The sequence below is a fragment of the Rhizophagus irregularis genome, chromosome 15 (genome assembly GCF_026210795.1).
Source record: "Rhizophagus irregularis chromosome 15, complete sequence".
Lineage (NCBI taxonomy): Eukaryota > Fungi > Glomeromycota > Glomeromycetes > Glomerales > Glomeraceae > Rhizophagus > Rhizophagus irregularis.
The window spans coordinates 2,290,533-2,310,279 of record NC_089443.1 but is presented as its reverse complement, the minus strand read 5'-3'; the positions used below and the strand labels follow the sequence as shown (position 1 = coordinate 2,310,279).

General features: G+C 33.7%; 2 protein-coding genes across 2 annotated transcripts; one reads left to right on the top strand and one right to left on the bottom strand.

Moving 5' to 3' along the window:
• Nucleotides 1-5,702: 5,702 nt before the first annotated feature.
• OCT59_007219 (uncharacterized protein) lies at nucleotides 5,703-7,708 on the bottom strand (the record flags this gene model as incomplete). Its single annotated transcript, XM_025332987.2, has 6 exons — nucleotides 5,703-6,003; nucleotides 6,077-6,330; nucleotides 6,428-6,873; nucleotides 6,940-6,996; nucleotides 7,130-7,498; nucleotides 7,642-7,708. 6 exons carry the CDS (start codon nucleotides 7,706-7,708, stop codon nucleotides 5,703-5,705), a joined length of 1,494 nt encoding a protein of 497 aa, XP_025164377.1.
• Nucleotides 7,709-8,515: 807 nt separating this feature from the next.
• Nucleotides 8,516-12,000, top strand: OCT59_007218 (uncharacterized protein; the record flags this gene model as incomplete). Its single annotated transcript, XM_066147185.1, has 7 exons — nucleotides 8,516-8,692; nucleotides 8,752-9,145; nucleotides 9,494-9,862; nucleotides 10,091-10,884; nucleotides 10,951-11,320; nucleotides 11,408-11,692; nucleotides 11,993-12,000. The coding sequence occupies 7 exons, from the start codon at nucleotides 8,516-8,518 to the stop codon at nucleotides 11,998-12,000; spliced, it is 2,397 nt and encodes a 798-aa protein (XP_065998557.1).
• Between the last annotated feature and the right edge of the window lie 7,747 nt (nucleotides 12,001-19,747).

Below are 19,747 nucleotides of genomic sequence, written 5' to 3'. Positions count from 1 at the left end.
ATAGTGCGATACCTAATAATAATAGTCCTAATAATCCCTCTTCTCCTTCCTTTTCTTCCCCTCTTATTAACTTTGGACAAATCAATGTTAATGGATTATGTTCCCCTGTTCGACAATTGCATTTATTAAATTATTTCCTTCATTCTTCTTTTGGCGTTTTATCTTTAAATGATACTCGTCTTATTTCCTCTAGTGCTAAATTTATTTATCAAAATGAACATTCCCAATATAATTTTAAGTCCTATTGGGCTCCTTCCCCCTCTAATTCGCGACCACATGATGGTGTTGGTCTTTTACTTTGCCATCCTTTACACAAACATGTTCAGAAAATTGATCCTTGGAATGGTCGTTTATTAAAATTAGATCTTTTTTTTCATCAAACAAAAATTTCTATTATTTCTGTTTATATTCCTCCTTATCATTCTATTCATTACAAAGAACGTGATGCTATTTTTGCCCAACTTACTTTATGGCTTGATAAAGCCCGCTCTAATAACTATCACGTAGTTATCCTTGGTGATTTTAATGCAGATGAAATCTCACATTCACACCTTCCTCTACATCACTTAAAAATTTTGCGATCACTTTCTTCTCGATATTTTACGGATCATCAATCCCATATTTCTTCAATCTCAGGTCCTAGTCCTACCTTTTATTACCAGAATGGTTCTTCAAGACTTGATTATATCTGGTCATCCCCTGGATTTCCTGCTCCTGGTCTTTTTTCTCAAGTTGAAACTTGTCCTAAGCTGAATGATAATCAATTTACTGATCACCGTGTACTTATAACGGCCTTTGATTTTAGCTCATGTTTCGCTATTTTATCCAAAGCTCGATTAAAGCAGAAGAGCGAACAACGCACCATCTTTCTTTACAAAAATTTGAATGATGACATTTGGGACAAATTTTCCAATGAAGTAAACTCACGTCTTGAGTTATACTTGACCACACACCACCCTTCAGTATCTTCACTTTCAGCTCTTTCCTTGGACAAACTTTGGCACACTCTTAAACGTTCTATTCTTGGTGGTGCCATTAATTCTCTACCATTTCAATATGTATCCAATACCCATCACCATAAATATCCTCCTGAACTTACGATGCTTATTGCTATCAACAAATTCTTGGATAGATTATTGTTCAAATTGACCACGTCTCGACCTAGTCGTTCAGCCCAAATTTCACAGATGATTAATTCTTTGTCTACACAATTAACTCTTCTTAAATCTCTTTTAAAAGATTATACTATACCTATTTATAGCATGACACCACTTCCTGCTTTTATCAAATTTTTGCGTTCACAAAAAGCCTTGGTCTCTGCATATCTTTCCACGCAATTTCATCAACATCGTGTCGATTCCATAGAATATTATATTGCTCTTAGAGATGAACATTTCTCTACGTCTCCAGGCTCTTTTATTTCTTCAGCCCTTTCAGTGGATCATCGTTCTATCGTCCTTGATAGAGTCTTGGTGGTTATTGACTCCAAACCCACGTTACTTACTGATCCTTCTGATATTAAGCAAGCTGCTATAAAACACTTCCAATCGGTTGTTACTCCTCCTTTGGTCCAGTATTCTTCTACAGATTCATTTCCTCCTCGATGGCAACGAGCATATGCTCCTCTTCCTGATATTGATTCGTCATTATTTAACTTGGTCATGTCTTTTATTCTGGAAGATGAATGGAAGAACACCCTCAATTCTATGCCTAATAACAAGGCCTCCGGTCCTTCCAAAATTTCTTATGAGATGCTCAAACATTTAACTGGAGAAGCTTTCAATTTGTCCCTTGTATTAGCCAACGCTTGCCTTATTCATGGAGATATTCCTGCTGATTGGCGTGAAGCGCTTGTTTATCCCATTCCTAAGCCTCATGAATTTGACGCCCAATTAAAGAATACGTGACCTATCACTTTATTAGAAACCATACGGAAATGTGTGGTTAAAGTCGTTACAATTCGACTTTCAAAAATCCTGGCTGACAATCAAGTGCTCCAAGGTGGTAATTTTGCTGGATTACCAGGCAATTCCACTGACATCCCTATTAAGATGCTTGATGCTATTATTCATCAACGGCGTTTTGACAAATCTGATAACCAAGAATTATGGCTTGTTTCTCAGGATATTTCTAAGGTATTTGACTCAATTGATTTAAATATGCTTAGACTAGCTTTAATCCGTCTGCATATACCGTCTCTATTGATTAAATTTATCATCAACCTTTTTACAAGACGTAATAATAAAATTATTACCCATCATGGTGATACTTCTGGATATGGAGTGAAAATTGGTATTGACCAGGGTGAAATCATTTCTCCATTATTATGGGTTATTTACTTGGATCCTTTGCTTACTACACTTAATCGTGAAGGTTGTGATCCCTTTATTTTGAAATCTTCTGCATTATTGGATTATTCTCCAATTGAATATGAACAACACAATCTTCCTGTTTCGCATATTACATTTATGGATGATTCTACTTTAATTGCTTCATCTAAACGAGGAATTGAAGATCGCCTTTCCATTACTGCTGAATTTTATACTTTAAATAATACTCAAGCAAATTCAGCCAAATATATCCTTCTTTCTTCTGAACAATTTTCTCAAACTATTGTGTTTGACCTTTCTCCATCTTCTCTAATTACATCTCATACCCTTACTTTAAAGGCATTAGCCTTATCTACATCTTTCGATTTTTAGGTGTTTGGTTTAACCTTTCAGCTTCTTCTCGTTTCGTTCATAACCAAACTGTTTATATGGTCAAAGACATGGCCGCTCTACTCAGTCCTAAAAAACTTTTAGCACAACATATAGCCTATCTTTATAACGTTGTCCTACTTCCGCGGCTAGAATTTCGCCTACAAACCACATTATTTGCAGAATCTACCATTAATCGCATGGTTTCTCCAATGCTTTCTCTTATTCGACAGAAGGCTGGTTTGACCTCAGTCACTCCTCTTTCCGCGCTTTTCACACTGTTGCCTTTCTCTATTCAACAAGCGTTTGGTCGATTTCTATCATCCCATGTGGCTTCATGGCAGAAAATTTTTTCTCACCCTTCATATAAGCTCTTTGCCAATTATATGATTACTTATCTCCAAGGTTTTTTGGACTGTGATGCCTGCCCTTCTACTATTGACCTGGAACCATGGTCCCACACCTTTTCCTTGCGAACACATTCTTTATTTAATTTTTTATTGTTCTCCTCTCGTTTAAATATCACGTGGTCTTTATTGTTCCGACCTCCGAGAAAAGATTTACGTCCGGCGATTCCACTCTGGTCTATTTTACCAAAAGATTTATTTACTTCCATGAAAAATGTTCGGAATAATTTCTGCACTCGTTTTCTTGCTCAACTGATTACACCGTGTGGCTCTCGACTTCTTTCATGGAAAGATTTACGCTTTCTTAAACGAGTGTCGAACAAAGGATCTGTGACTGCTTGGTTTAATTATTTGTTTAATCTTATTGTTATTCCTAATTCACCTTCTTTTTTTATTTTACAACAATTTAGAATTCCTATTTCTCATACTGTAGCTTCTATTTCTTTTATAGACATTAGTCGAAATTATTGGTTTAACCCTCAATGGGCTATTTCTTTTAATCGTAATACTAACTCTTTTCTTGTTGGCCGTGTGATTACTACCTATCCTGCTCCACGTAATGAAGCCCTTATTTCACATTGGATTGCGTCTTCGGTTGATGACTTGCTTTCTGATTTTACTGCATGTCAGGGTTGTGCCTCTGCTCTCCCGCGATCCTTTACCTCTAAGACATTGCTTAAACGGTGTCCTTCTGAAAAATGCTTCTCCTATGTGCCTTTATCAAGTTTGATCTGTTATCCGACGAAACCTCGTACTTATATACATGCGGATACTCATTCGGTTTCACTTTCTGCCTCGTTAGGCTATGCCAAATCCCTTTTATTATTCCATCTTTTTGCTCCAGATCGGTTACCTTCTATGAATAAACAAGTGCCTAGGATTTCTGATATCCAACTTCCTTCTTCGGTATCTACACTCTATATTGATGGTTCCTTCCTTCCTCCTCCTAGTCATCCGGTATCCTCGATGGCTTTTGCATGGACTGCTATAGATCCTGATGGATTTATTTTGGAATCTCACTATAATAATATTTCTTCCATCTTTCCTTCTGCTTTACGTTTAGAAGTTTTTGCTTTATTGCACGGTCTGGACTCCCTCCCTCAGAATTCCACGATTACTGTCGCCACTGATTGTGCTCAATTACTTTCTTTATGGTCTTTGTATGTGGATGCTCCTTTTATTCCCAAAATGCTTAAAGAATCCAACCACCTTTTGTGGTCCTCCATACATACTATTATGTCGCAAAAGAATCTGGATGTAACCTTGGTCAAGGTTCCTGCTCACGCTGATGACATTTTGAATAATCATGTGGATGCATTAGCCAAAGCCGCTCATACGGACTCACAGCTTTCTTCTCGTCCATCATTGGAATTGTTAGCTCCTTGCATTTTACAATTTAATTCTTTACCTGTGGATATGAATATCTGGAAATTTATTAGAGATATTTTTGACGCCAAAAGTCTTTTAACTCTGGCTGTATTACCAAGATTTAATTCCTATTCATCAACTTCTGATATTGATTGGGCTTGCACCAAATTTTGTCTCAATAATAATAAGCAATTTGCCTCTCATCGGAATGGCCGTTCCGAGTTTTGTGGTTTCTGTATCAAATTACTTTTAGATATGCTTTCAACGCTTACAACTCTTCAGAGACGAAAGCCTCATCTTTATAATCCAAGTTGGCTTTGTCCTCAGTGTAACTCTTCTCCTGAGACTTTAGACCACTTGTGGACTTGTCCTTATATCTTACCGGAATTTAGCCCTTTAAATACGTTTAAAACACTTTTATTGGCTCTTCGGACTAATTGTCTTGACAAATTCCTTTCCACGTCATCTTTAATACCTTTACCGGACTCTTTTGCTGCTGAATTTATGGCTCTTGATTGTTGGAATTGTGAACCTCCTTCATTTTCTTGCCTGAAACTCGCACGAAAACTTATACCGATATCTCTTACAGAATTTCTTGGAAATTATTTTTCTTCACTTATCATATGGTCTACTTTAGATACACCTTTGCACGACTTTCATTTTGACCTTTATGTCCAAATCTGGTTGTGCCGTTCCATTTTCTTTCATCATTGGGAATTAGCTCAAGGCATTACAAAAAAAATGAAATCGTCAGCTCTTGGGCCTTCTTCCATTGTTTATCCTTCCTCTAACATTCCTCTTGACTCTTTGACACCTTCCTTTACTGGGCAAGCTAATTTTTTTAAGATGTCATAAAAATGCTCTTAAAACGTATTTTAGCTTCTCGAAATGCTTTAAAATCATTGTTAAAAGCGAGATATCTTTAGAATACTAGAAAAGGTTTTTACAATTTAACTTTAAAAATACTATTAAATGCAAATAAAGATATCTATTTACAAAATATTGCTAAATGCTTTTAATATGCTATTAATAACTATTTAATAATTATGTATTATATTATCATTATAATGTTGTTAGAAGCTTTCAAAGCAAATACTATTACAATACATTTAATACGTTACCTAAAGCTATGAATTTATATAATCTAATCTATCCCACTAAATATTGTTAATAATATTAGCATACTACTAATTAAAGCTATCAAGTTTATATTATCTAATCTATCCCATTAAATATTGTTAATAATATTGGCATAAAGACGTGATTTTAATACTAAATCTTTAGTAATATAGTCTAATGATTTTACCTTATGTAAGGTTGCTTCATGATCACTATTGCCATTCAACTTTTCACCAATATGATGGCTTAACGCTCTGCACAAGAATGATTTTAATATATTTAATGCATCAACATCATCTTTCATTGTCGGTGTGTAAATCATGTATGTATTAAAAATATCACGTGTAAAATCATCTGAAACATAATCTATGATTATTGATTTCGTGAATGTATTAATTCTACCAATGTTTCTATTGATAAAAAAGTTATGGTTAATTTTATAACAATAATAAACCAGTCAATATTATAAAAATTAATGCTTACTTTTCTTTTTTATAACGCTCAATTACATTATCAGCATGTTGTGACAAATCGTTATTTAAATTACAACGATATGCTTGAAAAAATTTTTTTGCTTTACTTCTTGCTACATTTATATCAGATTCATCTGCAAATGTTGGTTTTTCTGGCCACATTGCATTAATTATTAATTCAAGAGCTGTATCAGAAAGGTTTCGCATTTTCATAAACAGTGGTTTAGTAAATTCCATTACAGTAGTAATTACATGGTTCTGATCCTAAAATATAAAAAATGAATGTGAGATAACTGAAGCAATATATTTAATATATAATAAGAATACATTAATTATTATCAAAAAAAAAAATCAAATTTACCCGATATTTTCGTGTTTGAGGTGCAGATGATAAATAAGATGAGGATGATGACAATATAAAATCTGCACGATTATCAAAAAATGATTTGACACGTTTTTCAACTTCACGATTGACTGCAGTTCGTATCATAACCTCTAAATTTTCTGGTTGCAAAATATTTGCAATTGCTGAAGATATTTCATGTGAATTTATATCTTCTGAAGATATTGCCGAATTCCGAGATACAGGTTCTTTTGAAAAATGGTGCTTCGTCACAGATGTGGTTGGTCTATTTTGCACATCATCATTATTTAAGTCTTCATCATCATCCAATTTCCAATTGTCCCAATCATTAAACAAAATAGATGATGTGACGGAACTCTTGCTTTTTCTGGAACTGCTAATAAAAGTACTATCACTTAAAGGTTCAATAATATCATCCAAGTCTAACCTTTGGTATTTTCGACCTAAAAATATATGCAGATTTAATTGTGGTTATATTTTATTGCATTATTAAACGTGGATATATTTACCATGTTCTTGACGTTGCTCTTGTAGTCGCTCTATACCAGCTTTATTTTTGTCCCAACCTGTAATTTTTTCATACATTCAGTATATTAATATTAATGAGGTAATATTTTTAAAGATTAATAAAAATAAACTTGCCTTTTTGATTAAAAGCCGTTTTCTTTGGATGTTGAGATTGATGCACTTCAAATTCACTTAATTCACTTAATGAGTCACTGAAATCTTTATCATCGATATAAACTGTTACAGGAGTCTTCTCAGGACTTGAAGTTGTGGCAGGGGTTTTTTCACAACTTGAAGGTTTAGTTGAAGTTGATATAGGAGTTTTGGTTGAGGTTGTGGTGGGAGTTTTCTCACGACTTGCAGGAGTTTTCTCATGACTAGTTGAAGTTGTGGTAGGGGTTTTTTCACGACTTGATGTTGTGAGAGGAGTTTTTTCATGACTTGATGTTATGGGAGGGGTTTTTTCATGACTTGATGTTATGGGAGGGGTTTTTTCACGACTTGATGTTGTGGGAGGAGTTTTCTTATTACTGGATTTATTAGGTTCATCAACTGTAGAACCTACGGTAACATTTGTTATTACAATGAGTACGTTTTTTTTAAGTTTTATTTTTATGAATAAAATAATAGTATTGGTATTTTATTTTATTTTATAAAAGCAGTTTTATAAAAAAATATTATTTAATTGATCAAATTAGTATTACCTTTCCCTCCTTTTCCTCTTTTATTATTAGATTGTAACGTTGAGGATTTTTTTTTCCTGGGGGGCATATTTGAATTTGATTCGCAAGATAAGAAAATATAAAATATAGTACTAAATTATTTGATTCAAATATGTATTATATTAAAAAAAAAATCAAAAACCACTACATTAAAAAAACTCCCGCAGCGATTTAAAATCTGCAGAGTTTTCATCATTATAAAATTAAGTTAATTATTTGACATTTACGGTTAGATCCTATGTCATGCAATACTTAATTTGAATTTTGACCTACCTATACATAGTTAAAATTAAAATTCGTTTCTTTTTCAGACTTTTTATTACGCAGTGTTTTCGTCATTATAAAAATATAGTCATGTAAATCTTTATTCGACATTTATGGTTAGATCCTATGCTATATAAAGCATCAGTGAATTATTTTCGATTTTATCACATGATATAGAGTACCGTTCCTACATAATTTTATTAAAATCTATCTTTTATTGGTCAACTTTCATATGTAATAATTTTTTAATTTAGCGTAATCTATATATTTTTTGATGTGGATTTTCAATTTGATTTTTTTGATTATGCTTCGTCACATTATTTTTATACAAAAAATCGCAAGTGATCAACAAAATGATCAGGCATTGTGATGCTATACAGTATACTGCATTTTAACCTACCTAAATATAGTTAAAATTAAAATTTTGTTTCTTTTTCAGACTTTTTATTACGTAGTGTTTTCATCATTATAAAAATATTGTTATTATTTGACATTTACGGTTAGACTTTATGTCATACAATACTTTCTAACCTATACATAGTTAAAGTTTCTTTTTTTTTTCACAGTTTTTTTTTTAACTCAACTGAATAGAATGTCTCGAGTTCGTTTCCGTCAAACCACGTCTACAAATCTTCCTAGATATAAAAAAAAACCAAAACCGAGTCATGTTTCCACTACTATGCAACAGTCAGCTGCGAATATGTTACCTTCAGAACTATTTGAATGGGATGACATTTTGAACGATCAAATTTCTACGGGATTTAATGGGGTATAACATATTATCTTGAAATAATATTAATCATATTGGAAATAATAATGTTTTCAAAGGAACAGCAATATAATAGTCTTGATACAGAAGACATACATTTTAACTCAAGTTATCTAAACGCGCCTGACGTTCAATCCTTAGAAAGTAACGACAACGATGATGATAACAACAATGATAACGACAATGATGATATTGTAAATCAAGAAATTGATGACGATGATGATAGTATGACAAATCAAGAGGAGATCTCCAACGCTTTACCATCATTTAAAACATATGATGGTTCATCCTATATACCGCATTTTCAAGGGGAGTATGGGCCATATTTTCCTAGCTTTACAGCAATGGCATTATTTATTTGGGTAACAAAACATATGATCAGTTCTGCAGCATATGAAGGTCTTGTCTCTATTTTGTTACATGAAAAATTCCGTGTTGAAGATGTGATTAAAAGTATACGATCAATTAAACGATTTCGTAATGGATTACCATTATTGACAATAAAAAGCCATAACGTTGAAATCTCATCAAAGGATACTCCATCAACATCCAAAGAATCAAAAGAGGCATATTTCTTTTCAGTTACAGACCATATTAAAAGAATATTAAGTAATCCAAAGTTAAAAAATGATCTTTACTTTGGGGAAGGAATTGAATCTGATTCCAAATCTGAGTTCTGGCATGGGGAATTATGGCAACGATCACCTCTCTTTGGAGCAGAATGCTGTCATCATAATAATGGTAATATGAATAATATATATATTTAACTAAAATACACCCATTAACAATGATTATTTTAAGTAATCTATTATCCTGGCGAGTTTATCAGATACGTTAGATATGATACTGAATCCCAACCACGAATTGGACAAATTTACGCTATCGTCAAAGATGATAATGATAGATTACTTATTAAGATATGTTCTACATTTTTCTATACAGAATTGCCACGTACTTATGCAAGATCACGACAAGATTCCAGACAACTTTGGCTAACAGAAAATCTAGAGATAATAGAACTTTCTCAAATAATTAATAAAGTTTCTGTATGGTTATATGATACTCAACAGCCATTATCATATGAATTTATAATCAAAGAAATTTTATATTATCATAACGCACGACTACTATTAAGAGATATTTCCTTAAGACATCATCATTCTACCTTAAGTGCGCTATCACGCCCAGATTTTCATTGTAGAAGAATTAAAATCTTTTGTGATCTTTACTTTGATGATTTCGGAACTTATAGAAACGTCTATCACAGCCTTGGAGGACTTTACCTCCAGTTTGGAAATATGAAACTTAAGAGTCGCCAGAAATTAAGAAATCATTTTCTAGTTGGGTTTGTTCCCTTTGGGGGAAAATTTGAGGATGCTATAAAACTTTTTATTCAAGATATTCAACATCTTGAACGTGGATTTTTAATGACAATTGATAATCAACAAGTATGGATTTCAGGAGGGCTTGGAATCACTACGGCAGATCTCCCACAAGGAAATGATCTTGCTGGTACTCTTAGACATAATGCAACACATGGATGTCGAACTTGTAAAGCTTCACGTGATGATTTAACAGACATATCATTTGACATTTCTAAGCATGGACGTTATCATCATTTAACAGATATTGAATTTGAAAATATACAATGTTTACCTAATAGATCACAAAAACATGCTCTTGCGAGTTCATTAGGTCTTAGATTAATTCCAAATCCTCTAGATCAATTAATTCGTGATCGTCATATTAGTACACCACAGGACATTTTTCATTGCTTTGCAGGTAAAGCAAATAGGCTTCTTATCGCAACATTTGGACTTTTAACGAATTCTGGTGAAGATACTTTTACTAGAATATGGAAATTTTTTGAAGTACCATCTTGTTGGTCACGACGACAAAATCCAATAACACATCTTGCAAGTTACTTTATGTCAGATATTTTGCGTCTTACTATGATTATTCCTTTTATTTTACGCAGATGTCTTACATCTGATCTTTTAAAACGAGAAGCTTTAATGCGTATAAAGGAAAGAATGGATTTGCGATCCCATAACTATGTAATTAATAGGATAATCAAATGCTGGGTTCAATTTTCATTGACAGCTCGTATGGTATTTTCAAGAACTCTAACAAATGAAAATTACGAAACTATACAAAAAATGTTAGAATTAGAGTGTAAGATGTTATTGGAGGTAGTGTAATATTACTTTTTATAAGATAATTTAACATTAGTACTAATTTTATTATATTTTTAATAGATTTTTCCTGAACAATTTAGTGGACTTCCGAATCTTCATATTAATCGGCATATTGTTGCACATGCTAAAACTTATGGAACAGCTTTTAATACATCTGTCTCTATTAAAGAAATGGTCCATCGAATACACAAAGGGGTCGTACCACATACAAACAAAAAAAATGTGGAATTTGATTTAATTAAACGTGATAATACTTTACAAACTTTAAGATACCTTTTGGATGGAGGGCAAGATATTCGGTTTGAACATATGATTATTGGTCAAGGCATTCAAAATATTGTTAATGACGTTGCATTAAGACCTTTATTGGATAACTGGTACATAACTTCTTCACTCTTGTCAAAAACATATGATGATGATGATGTTGAAAGTATGTATATTATTTTATATTTATTTTTGCATTGATTGCATAATAAGTATTTTACATCATAATAACATTTTTATACTACTTACATAGACACAAATATAGTAACTTGTATACCAGAAATAATGGATATTAATGTAAGATCAAAGTGGAATAAACATCAACGCGATCAAGAAAATTTCACTGTTGGAAAACATCTTAATGAATATTTTTTCAACGAACTTGCTAATGCATATGCAGAATATTATAATGATAGAGGTGCTATGATAAATTCAAAAGTGGAATTTTATAACAATATTTCATATGTTGTGAAAGATGATGATGGTTTTGTTGATGTACAATTAAGTGTAGGAGATGTTGTTGACGTATTTGAAGAAGGTGAGACAGAAGAATCTTATGCTATTATAAAGGGAATTTTTACTCATGAACGTTCAAGAAAATTACACGCATTTGTGATTTTTGATTGGTTTGAAAAAATTGGAGAAAATACACTATTGAAGTGTCCAAAATATAGGTTGCAGGCATCTGAAGAAACAAGATGGAATAGGATATTTCCAATATCATTAATTGATCATAATTCAAGGGTTCATTTCGTGCATGATTGTAATGGAGATTGTAATTATGATAGACATAATCTTTCAAATCGTTATTATTTGAAAAATATGTATTATTATTTAGCAGTATAATAATAAAATTTTATTGATATTTCACAAATACATTAAGAATAATTTATTAATATTTTAAAAAGTTATATAAAAATATCATAAAATGATTTTGAAAGCATAATATTGATATTTCACAAATACATTAAGAATAATTTATTAATATTTTAAAAAGTCGTAAAAAAATATCATGAAATGGTTTTGAAATCATAATTATAATACCATTTTTTATGATATCTTGGTAAGTATCGGAATTGGGGTTCTAACGTGGTTTTCAAAGCGATTTTTTATTATATAAAACGTTTTTACAACCATCTTAAAATTTGAATTTTAAGTACAATTATGATATCATAAAAGCATTATATGATATCTTGAAAAAATTACTTTGTCCAGCAAAGCTTTACTAAAAATGGCCAATTTTTTGAAATGATTTTGTAATAATTTTAAAATACTACAAAAATATATTTAATACATCAAAATGTTTTTATTATATTTTTGCTATTATTTTGTAATTGTATTGTATCTAGGTCTATAAAAATAACTCAAAATAATATCACAATAATTTTTTAATGTTTTTGTTATTATTTTATTATTATAATATAATTAACTTTGATATTATTTTAATATTTTAATCTCAAAAATATCTTAAATATATCTTGATATATTTTAAAAATTTTACAAAATAATTGCACAATTGTTTTGAAAGCCATTGTATCTAGGTCTATAAAAATATTTCAAAAAATTGGCCATTTTTAGTAAAGTAAGGGTCATGGTGTCCTTCTAACGTTCCCTATGAGGCCATTGGTATGTGCGCAGTCCTGTCCTTGAGGTCACTACTATACCTTGGGGGGACTTCCTGTCCGGGTGGTCACTTCACGATACCGCTTGGGGTCAGTAATGGCTAGATGGTCGTCCTAGATGGTAAAGCTTGCAATGTCTTAGTGGTAGTTTGACCTTCTGTTAGGTCTTAGACCAACTACGGTGTTCGTGCACAGACAGATAGCTTGGTAATTGGGTTCGATTCCCTTCTCTGATGGGCCCTGGTTGGTGATTCCTGGTGGTTGATACCCACCATAAGGAATGATCCTGGGTAACACCTACAAGCTTACTGTTCAGGTGGTCACTACAAAGTATACCACTTGGGGATTACAACTGTACCATCGGTGGTGGGTAATCGCGGGCTGTAATGGCCTTTAAGTAAAATCTAGTACCTAATATGGTGGTATGGAAGGGGTCTAGATGTTTGAAAGTTATCTGGCGAAAGTCCTCCGTGACAGTAGTAGTGGTGAGGGGTTTATAATAGTAGCCATTACAGTATCATGCAACGGATTAAAGGACGAGTAGGGTGGTGTTCAGCAGATTCGAAGGCTTTCGGGTCCCTGGGATAAGTCCTTGCGTTCTGGTTGTGGTGTTGAATTGTCCCTGTTAAAAGGTGGCGGGATGGTTACATCATGGCTTAGTGAGGATGATGCAATGAACGACCTACCTCCATAACCTTCAATAGAGGGTGCGGAAAGTAGTGGCCACTAAATTTACAAAACACTTGTAAAATAATCACCAAATATGAGGATCATCGCAACTCTTTCCTGAATTTTTGAAAATACTAATAAAAATTTATTTTTGAAATTTTCGTTCGAAAATTTCTAAGTGCTCGTTAAATATACTAATATTTCCACGGTTGCTTTCCTCTTTACTGAGCTTTAAATTATGACTACACCTCCAGCTCCTTCTGTTATTAACCCGGATATTCCGCCGCCACCACGTCCTATTGTTTCTACTCCCTCTAGAGACCGACCTTTGTCTCATACCAATACCGCTGGCGCACCCAATAAACGTACACGTACTGTCTCTGATGACGCAATGAATGTTGATATAACTTCGTCCTCAGCTCCTGCTCCCACCTTTACTTCTACTATTCCTTCTGGTCTTCCTGTCAACAAAGTCCAAGTGATCACCCCTCCTCTTATTACTACTACTCCTGTTGAAACTGTTGACGCTTCTATCCATGCTCCCTCCAACACCGATGGTAAAGGCAAAGCTGTTGCTTTCGATATCCCGGAACGACGACCATCCCCTGATGGTAATATTGCTGCTATCAAATCCGCTCCCTCTCATTATCATGCTGCGACCTATCTACGCGACGCGCCTGACGCGTTCAAAGCTAAATTCACCACCAATCGCTCCATGTGTGACGAAGTGGATTGTAGTAGGGCAAACTTGGGGGTTCTGGGACAGCGGCTATCACATAGGTCTAACCATAATTTAGTGTACCCCCAGACCACCTAGCCTTGTTTTCTGATATGATAACACTATACCTGTTTTTCTATCCCCAGACCACCTAACCTTGATTCCCGATATGTTATTACTTGATAGCTAAAAAAGAACCCCCAAGCGTTGTAGATAAAATTAACATCATTTATTCCTAGGCATTATTACCACGCATGAATCCATTCCAGGGTATCATAATTTTATGCTATATCAGATTGCCTTTATAAGTGCCAAAGGTATGAAGGACACGAAGTGTCTGTAATACCGATGGCACGATTCAGCAATCCATTATGACATACTATTTTTATGATACTCTAAAATGGATTCATTCGATGATTTAAGCCATTCATGCTCTAACCAAAAATTTTTAACAGGAAGGCAACTAGACATATTGTAAAGCTTTTCCTGCTATATGAAAAAATCTGGGACAGCGAAGTCTAACCAAAAATCTAACCCAGGTCTAACCAAAAATGTATAGCAGGAAGGCAACTAGATATGTTTTAAAGCTTTTCTTCCTATACGAAAAAATCTGGGACAGCGAAGTCTAACCAAAAATCCGACCCAGGTCTAACCAAAAAATGTATAGCGGGAAGGTAACTAGATATATTGTAAAGCTTTCCTTGCAATACGAAAAAATCTGGGACAACAGGTCTAACCAAAAGTCTAACCAAAAATCCGACCGAGGTCTAACCAAAAAAATATACAGCAGGAAGACAACTAGACATATTGTAAAGCTTCCCCTGCAATATGAAAAAATCTGGAACAATGAAGTCTAACCAAAATTTAACCCTAATCATAAATTGCTCTGATTCTTTGTCGAAGCCTATTTTCATACCGATTTTGATAGTAACTCCCAATATGAGATTGACATCGACCACTAGATGAACCTGTAGGTTTACTACATACAGCACAAGGAAAGCGTGATTTTGTCTTCCAATGAATGCGACAACCTTCTGGCCTCACACAAGGACGACCACAAAGCTTTCCTGTGTTATGTAAATATTCACAAGTATATTCTCCAATCATTTTTATTAAGTATAAATAAGTTAAATTAAAAAAAACTTTACATGATATAAAAATGATGTCTACCCAAGCTATACCAGCTAAGCCAACATACCGTGAAATTGAATCAGCTCTAATTGCTGTAATTAAAGCAGGCATCCTTTACAAGAAACCAAAGGATGGTAAATTCATGTTATGTTACAAACAAAGGATAATCAAATTGCGTCAAGCAGAAGAACCAGAAAATTTTGTTCTTGAAACAGCACAATCTATTCTATCTAATGAGACAAAGTATCAGCAAATCTTGGAAAATTATAAGACCTGGTATAGCAGAGAGCCAAAACTTTTGTCTGCTATTAATAAGCTATACAGATTATACTATGAATTGGCAAAAGACTACTTCCTCACAGACTCCTAAGCAGATAATGAGGTAGAAGACTATCTTAATTCATAAGTACCCATTGTGGTGGAAGTTCTGTATCATCTGGTATAACCAAAAGTTCTTCCCTCACAAAGGATCTCTCTGATTCTTTACCATCATCATCAATAAGCCAGTACAAAACTGGTTGATTTTTCTGTGTTAAAGACATATGGATATGATAAATCTTAGGTGACCAATTCATATCTCCTGCTCGACGTCTTCCACCTTCCAGATCATTTGGTTCAAGTAAGTACCTTACACTTATATCAGGTGGTAGTTTCTCCTCTTCATACCCAACAGGTCCATCACGAGGATAAGAAGATCTGGAAGATACTCGTGATTTTTTTATAGCTACAGCAGGAGATATACCAAGTTGTTGGGTCACTGAGTTATTTATACTTTCTACAGCAATAGGTAAGTTTTTTACCCAGACTCGAGATCTCGTTTTACCTAAAGTTAGTAAGTCAGATGCATTTTAAGAGGGAAATAGTTTCTCAACCAAGGTACAGTTATATCGCTCCACAATGCCAACAGTACGTTTAGACTTGGCCTTCTGAATCTTTACACCATGGGAAGTCATCAACTTTTCACACTCACCTTTAAACTCTGAACCCCTATCTGTAATCAATAATTTTGGCCAAGTGAGCGGACATGTTGTATCATCATATACCTTTTCAAAAGCCCGAGCAATAGTATGAGAAGTTAGGATTCCCTGTCGATCTTTAACACTGGTTGAACCTATAGGGACACTTTCTTTATACCTCGATGCTATATCAACTATATTGAGACAGAAAAGATAAGTCACATGTCCAACCTTGTCATATGGCATATACAAAATGTCAGCTTGATGAACTTCATTGGGAACTTGTATAGAACTAAAACTTACACGAGGGATAAATTGGGGATGAGGTTTGTGAACTTGATGTACTGCCTGTCTTTCAAGCCAATCCTGCACTTCATCTAAGGTGAAATCATATCCAGCATTTTGTGATGTCTCATACAATTTTTTGGCAGTTCTCTGATATCCAGATGGTTGATAAAATATTCTGCATAAAGTCAAAGTCACCTCTACATTTCGTGCTTCATCAGAATCTATTTTAATAATAGGTATCAATGGGAGTTGAACAGGCATATCTTGATCTGCTAAATAGCAACTTTGCTTTACGTAAAGAGCTGATATTAGAGGAAACAAATAATATTTCCAATAAGGAGAAAATCCGTAAACTCACAAAGGAGATAGAGGCATGTGAACGATATATCTTCTATCTTGAAAAAAATCTTGTTTCACGTGAGGATGAGATCGATCAGTTAAAGGCAGAGTGTCAATCCACTTTAGTTGAACTTGGAAAGTATCAAGATCACTTAGAGTTAAAGGAAGAGGCACTTGTTGCCCAGGATGAACGTATCATTCAGCTTGAAGACACAGTAGATAAACTCAAAAAACGCATTCAAGAATTATCTTTATGTAAAGAAAAGATAGAAATGGATGAAGATAATGAATTATTCAATCCTATTCTAAGAATACTAGACCGCCGACGGGCAGTTGCAGATTGTGTGTCTGAAATTTGACTATTTTTTGATCGGAATAGGATTCCAATTCCACAAGACATAGATGATGTCTTTAATGCTACCACTCAAAGTCTTGATGAAATTATTCGTCAAGCTGCTCTAATGCAAGAAATTGGTGTAGACCAACTAAATCAGATAGAAGGATTGCAGACATTACTTGGAGAATCTTTAGATCGTACAAATGCTCTTAATCAAGACTTAATAAGAGTACGTGATGATTTTACATATGAGAGAAATGCTCGTAGACACTGGGAAACTGTTGCATAACAGAATCAAGCACGTATTGCAGGAATACAAATAGCCAATCTAGGTATACGTTTTCTGAATAAACGTAAAGATGCACAACTGGCAAACCAACAGAATCAGCTGGTAAACTAACAGAATCAGATAGCAAACCAACAGAATCAGATAGCTGAGCATAGAAGGAATGAACACAGGCTGATGTTACGCTATAATGCTGATACAGAACTAGAGCTCCGCACGGGTCGGGTCGGGTTGGGTTACCTGGTTAACCCGAACTGATATTTTTTTTTGGGTCGGTTCAGGTCGGGTAACCTGTTCTGACCCGACCCGACCTGTTGACCCGAAAGTATTCGGGTTAAATTCAGGTCACTTCGGGTAACCCGGTTACTTCGGGTAAACCGAAAGGTTTTATAACTGAATTACTTAAAAAGATAGTTAAATTCACACTTATCCAAATTCTGAAATCAAAATTTTTACAATTTTAAAATTCAATCGGTTAGTTTGGATTATATTACAGCAAATGCCGAATCGCGTATTGACGTAACGTAATATATTTATACTGACGTTTGTAACTGACGTAATTTATTTTTTAAATATTTTATGTTACGTACAAAGAATTTTTTATTAAAAAAACAATAATAATTTTATCAAACATCTAACATTTCCGATCTTTACTAACAAACTTATAAAAAGAATTTCAAGTCCAATGCTATTTACTAAAGAAAAAAAGAAAAAGGGAACGTTGGTGACGTTCCAGTAAAATAAAAACTACTTCAGCCCCATTAACGTCACTGTTTGTTTCTTCAACTCCACCAGTAACAAACACAAATACAAACACGACCACAGTCACGTACGAGAAGAATTTCAGGACATATTAAACATCAAAAATCTTTAAAAAATTGAAGGTTCAAGGGGATTAATTGCTGAAGAAAATTCTGATGGATCGCGTCGAACAATTATTACTATAGTAAACCCTCCCCACCCCCTTTAACCTACCCTTTCGCAAGAGAATTCCAAGTCCGAATGCAAGTTCCTAAAGAAAAAAAGAAAAAAGAATGTCAGTGACATTCCTACTTCCTACAGCAAACCTCCCTTCCCTCACACCTTTTAACTTACCCTTTCGCAAGAGAATTCCAAGTCCGAATGCCAGTACCTAAAGAAAAAAAAAGGAACGTTAGTGACGTTCCTATAACAAAAGAAAACCATATACTTAACTTACTCTTTCATGTATTCAAGTCCGCGCGACGGTTCCTAAAGTATTTCTGTAAAAAAATAATTTTTTTAATAATTAAAAACCGAAACAAGTCAAGTCAACCCTTAATAGTATATCCTACAAAAAGAAAAGAAACGTTAGAACGTTTCTTAATTAATAAACACATCCGCACACTCCCGCTCCCCGTTTACCTCTATTCCTGATCATCACCGTTTTAAAAGAAGAGACCGTTCCTAAAGAAATAAGAATATATAAAGCAAGTAAAAAAAAGAAAAAACCGAAAAATCATAAAATCAAAAAAAAATTAATTAAAAAAAAGATCAGATAATCAAACTGATCATTCGATTCGAGTCGATCTTTTCCCGATTCTGAATCAATTTTTCTTGAGGCGAAATTTAATGAAACAGTCTATTAAAGACTGGAAAAAAAATTTTTAATTTATTTTTTTAACAAAATGGTCTGTTAAAAGACCGAAAAACAAATATTTTTTTTATTAAGTTTAATGAAACGGTCTGTTAAAGATCAATTTAACGCGTTAACTAATAATAGCTATACCATACCGATATTCCTAATTTATTCATGATTTGTGGCTTAATGACTTTTTGATAAATGATCAGCTATGTTCGTGTAATATCTATTTCTCCCTCAACCAAAAAAAAAAGTTCAAACAATTAAATGGTTAAACGAAAACGGCACAATTACAATAAAAATAAAAATACTTTTACTTCAAAACGTACTCGTTATGAAGAAGAAATGGAAGAGGAAGAATCAGAAGAAAGTGTAGAGGGGGAAGAAGAAGGAAGAATAGAGGAAGAATAGAGAGAGAAGAAAGTGACGAAGAGAAAGAAACGGAAAGTGAGAAAGAAATAGAAGGAGAGGATGAAATGGAAGAAGAGGAAGAAACGGAAGGAGAGGAAGAAACAGACGTTTCTGAAAATGAAAATGACCAAACAAATAATAAGGATAATAAAGATAGGAGCTTTGTATGGTCACACTTTGAAAAAATCACAGATGATAATGGTACAAAATGGGCGAGGTGTAAATATTGCAGGTAA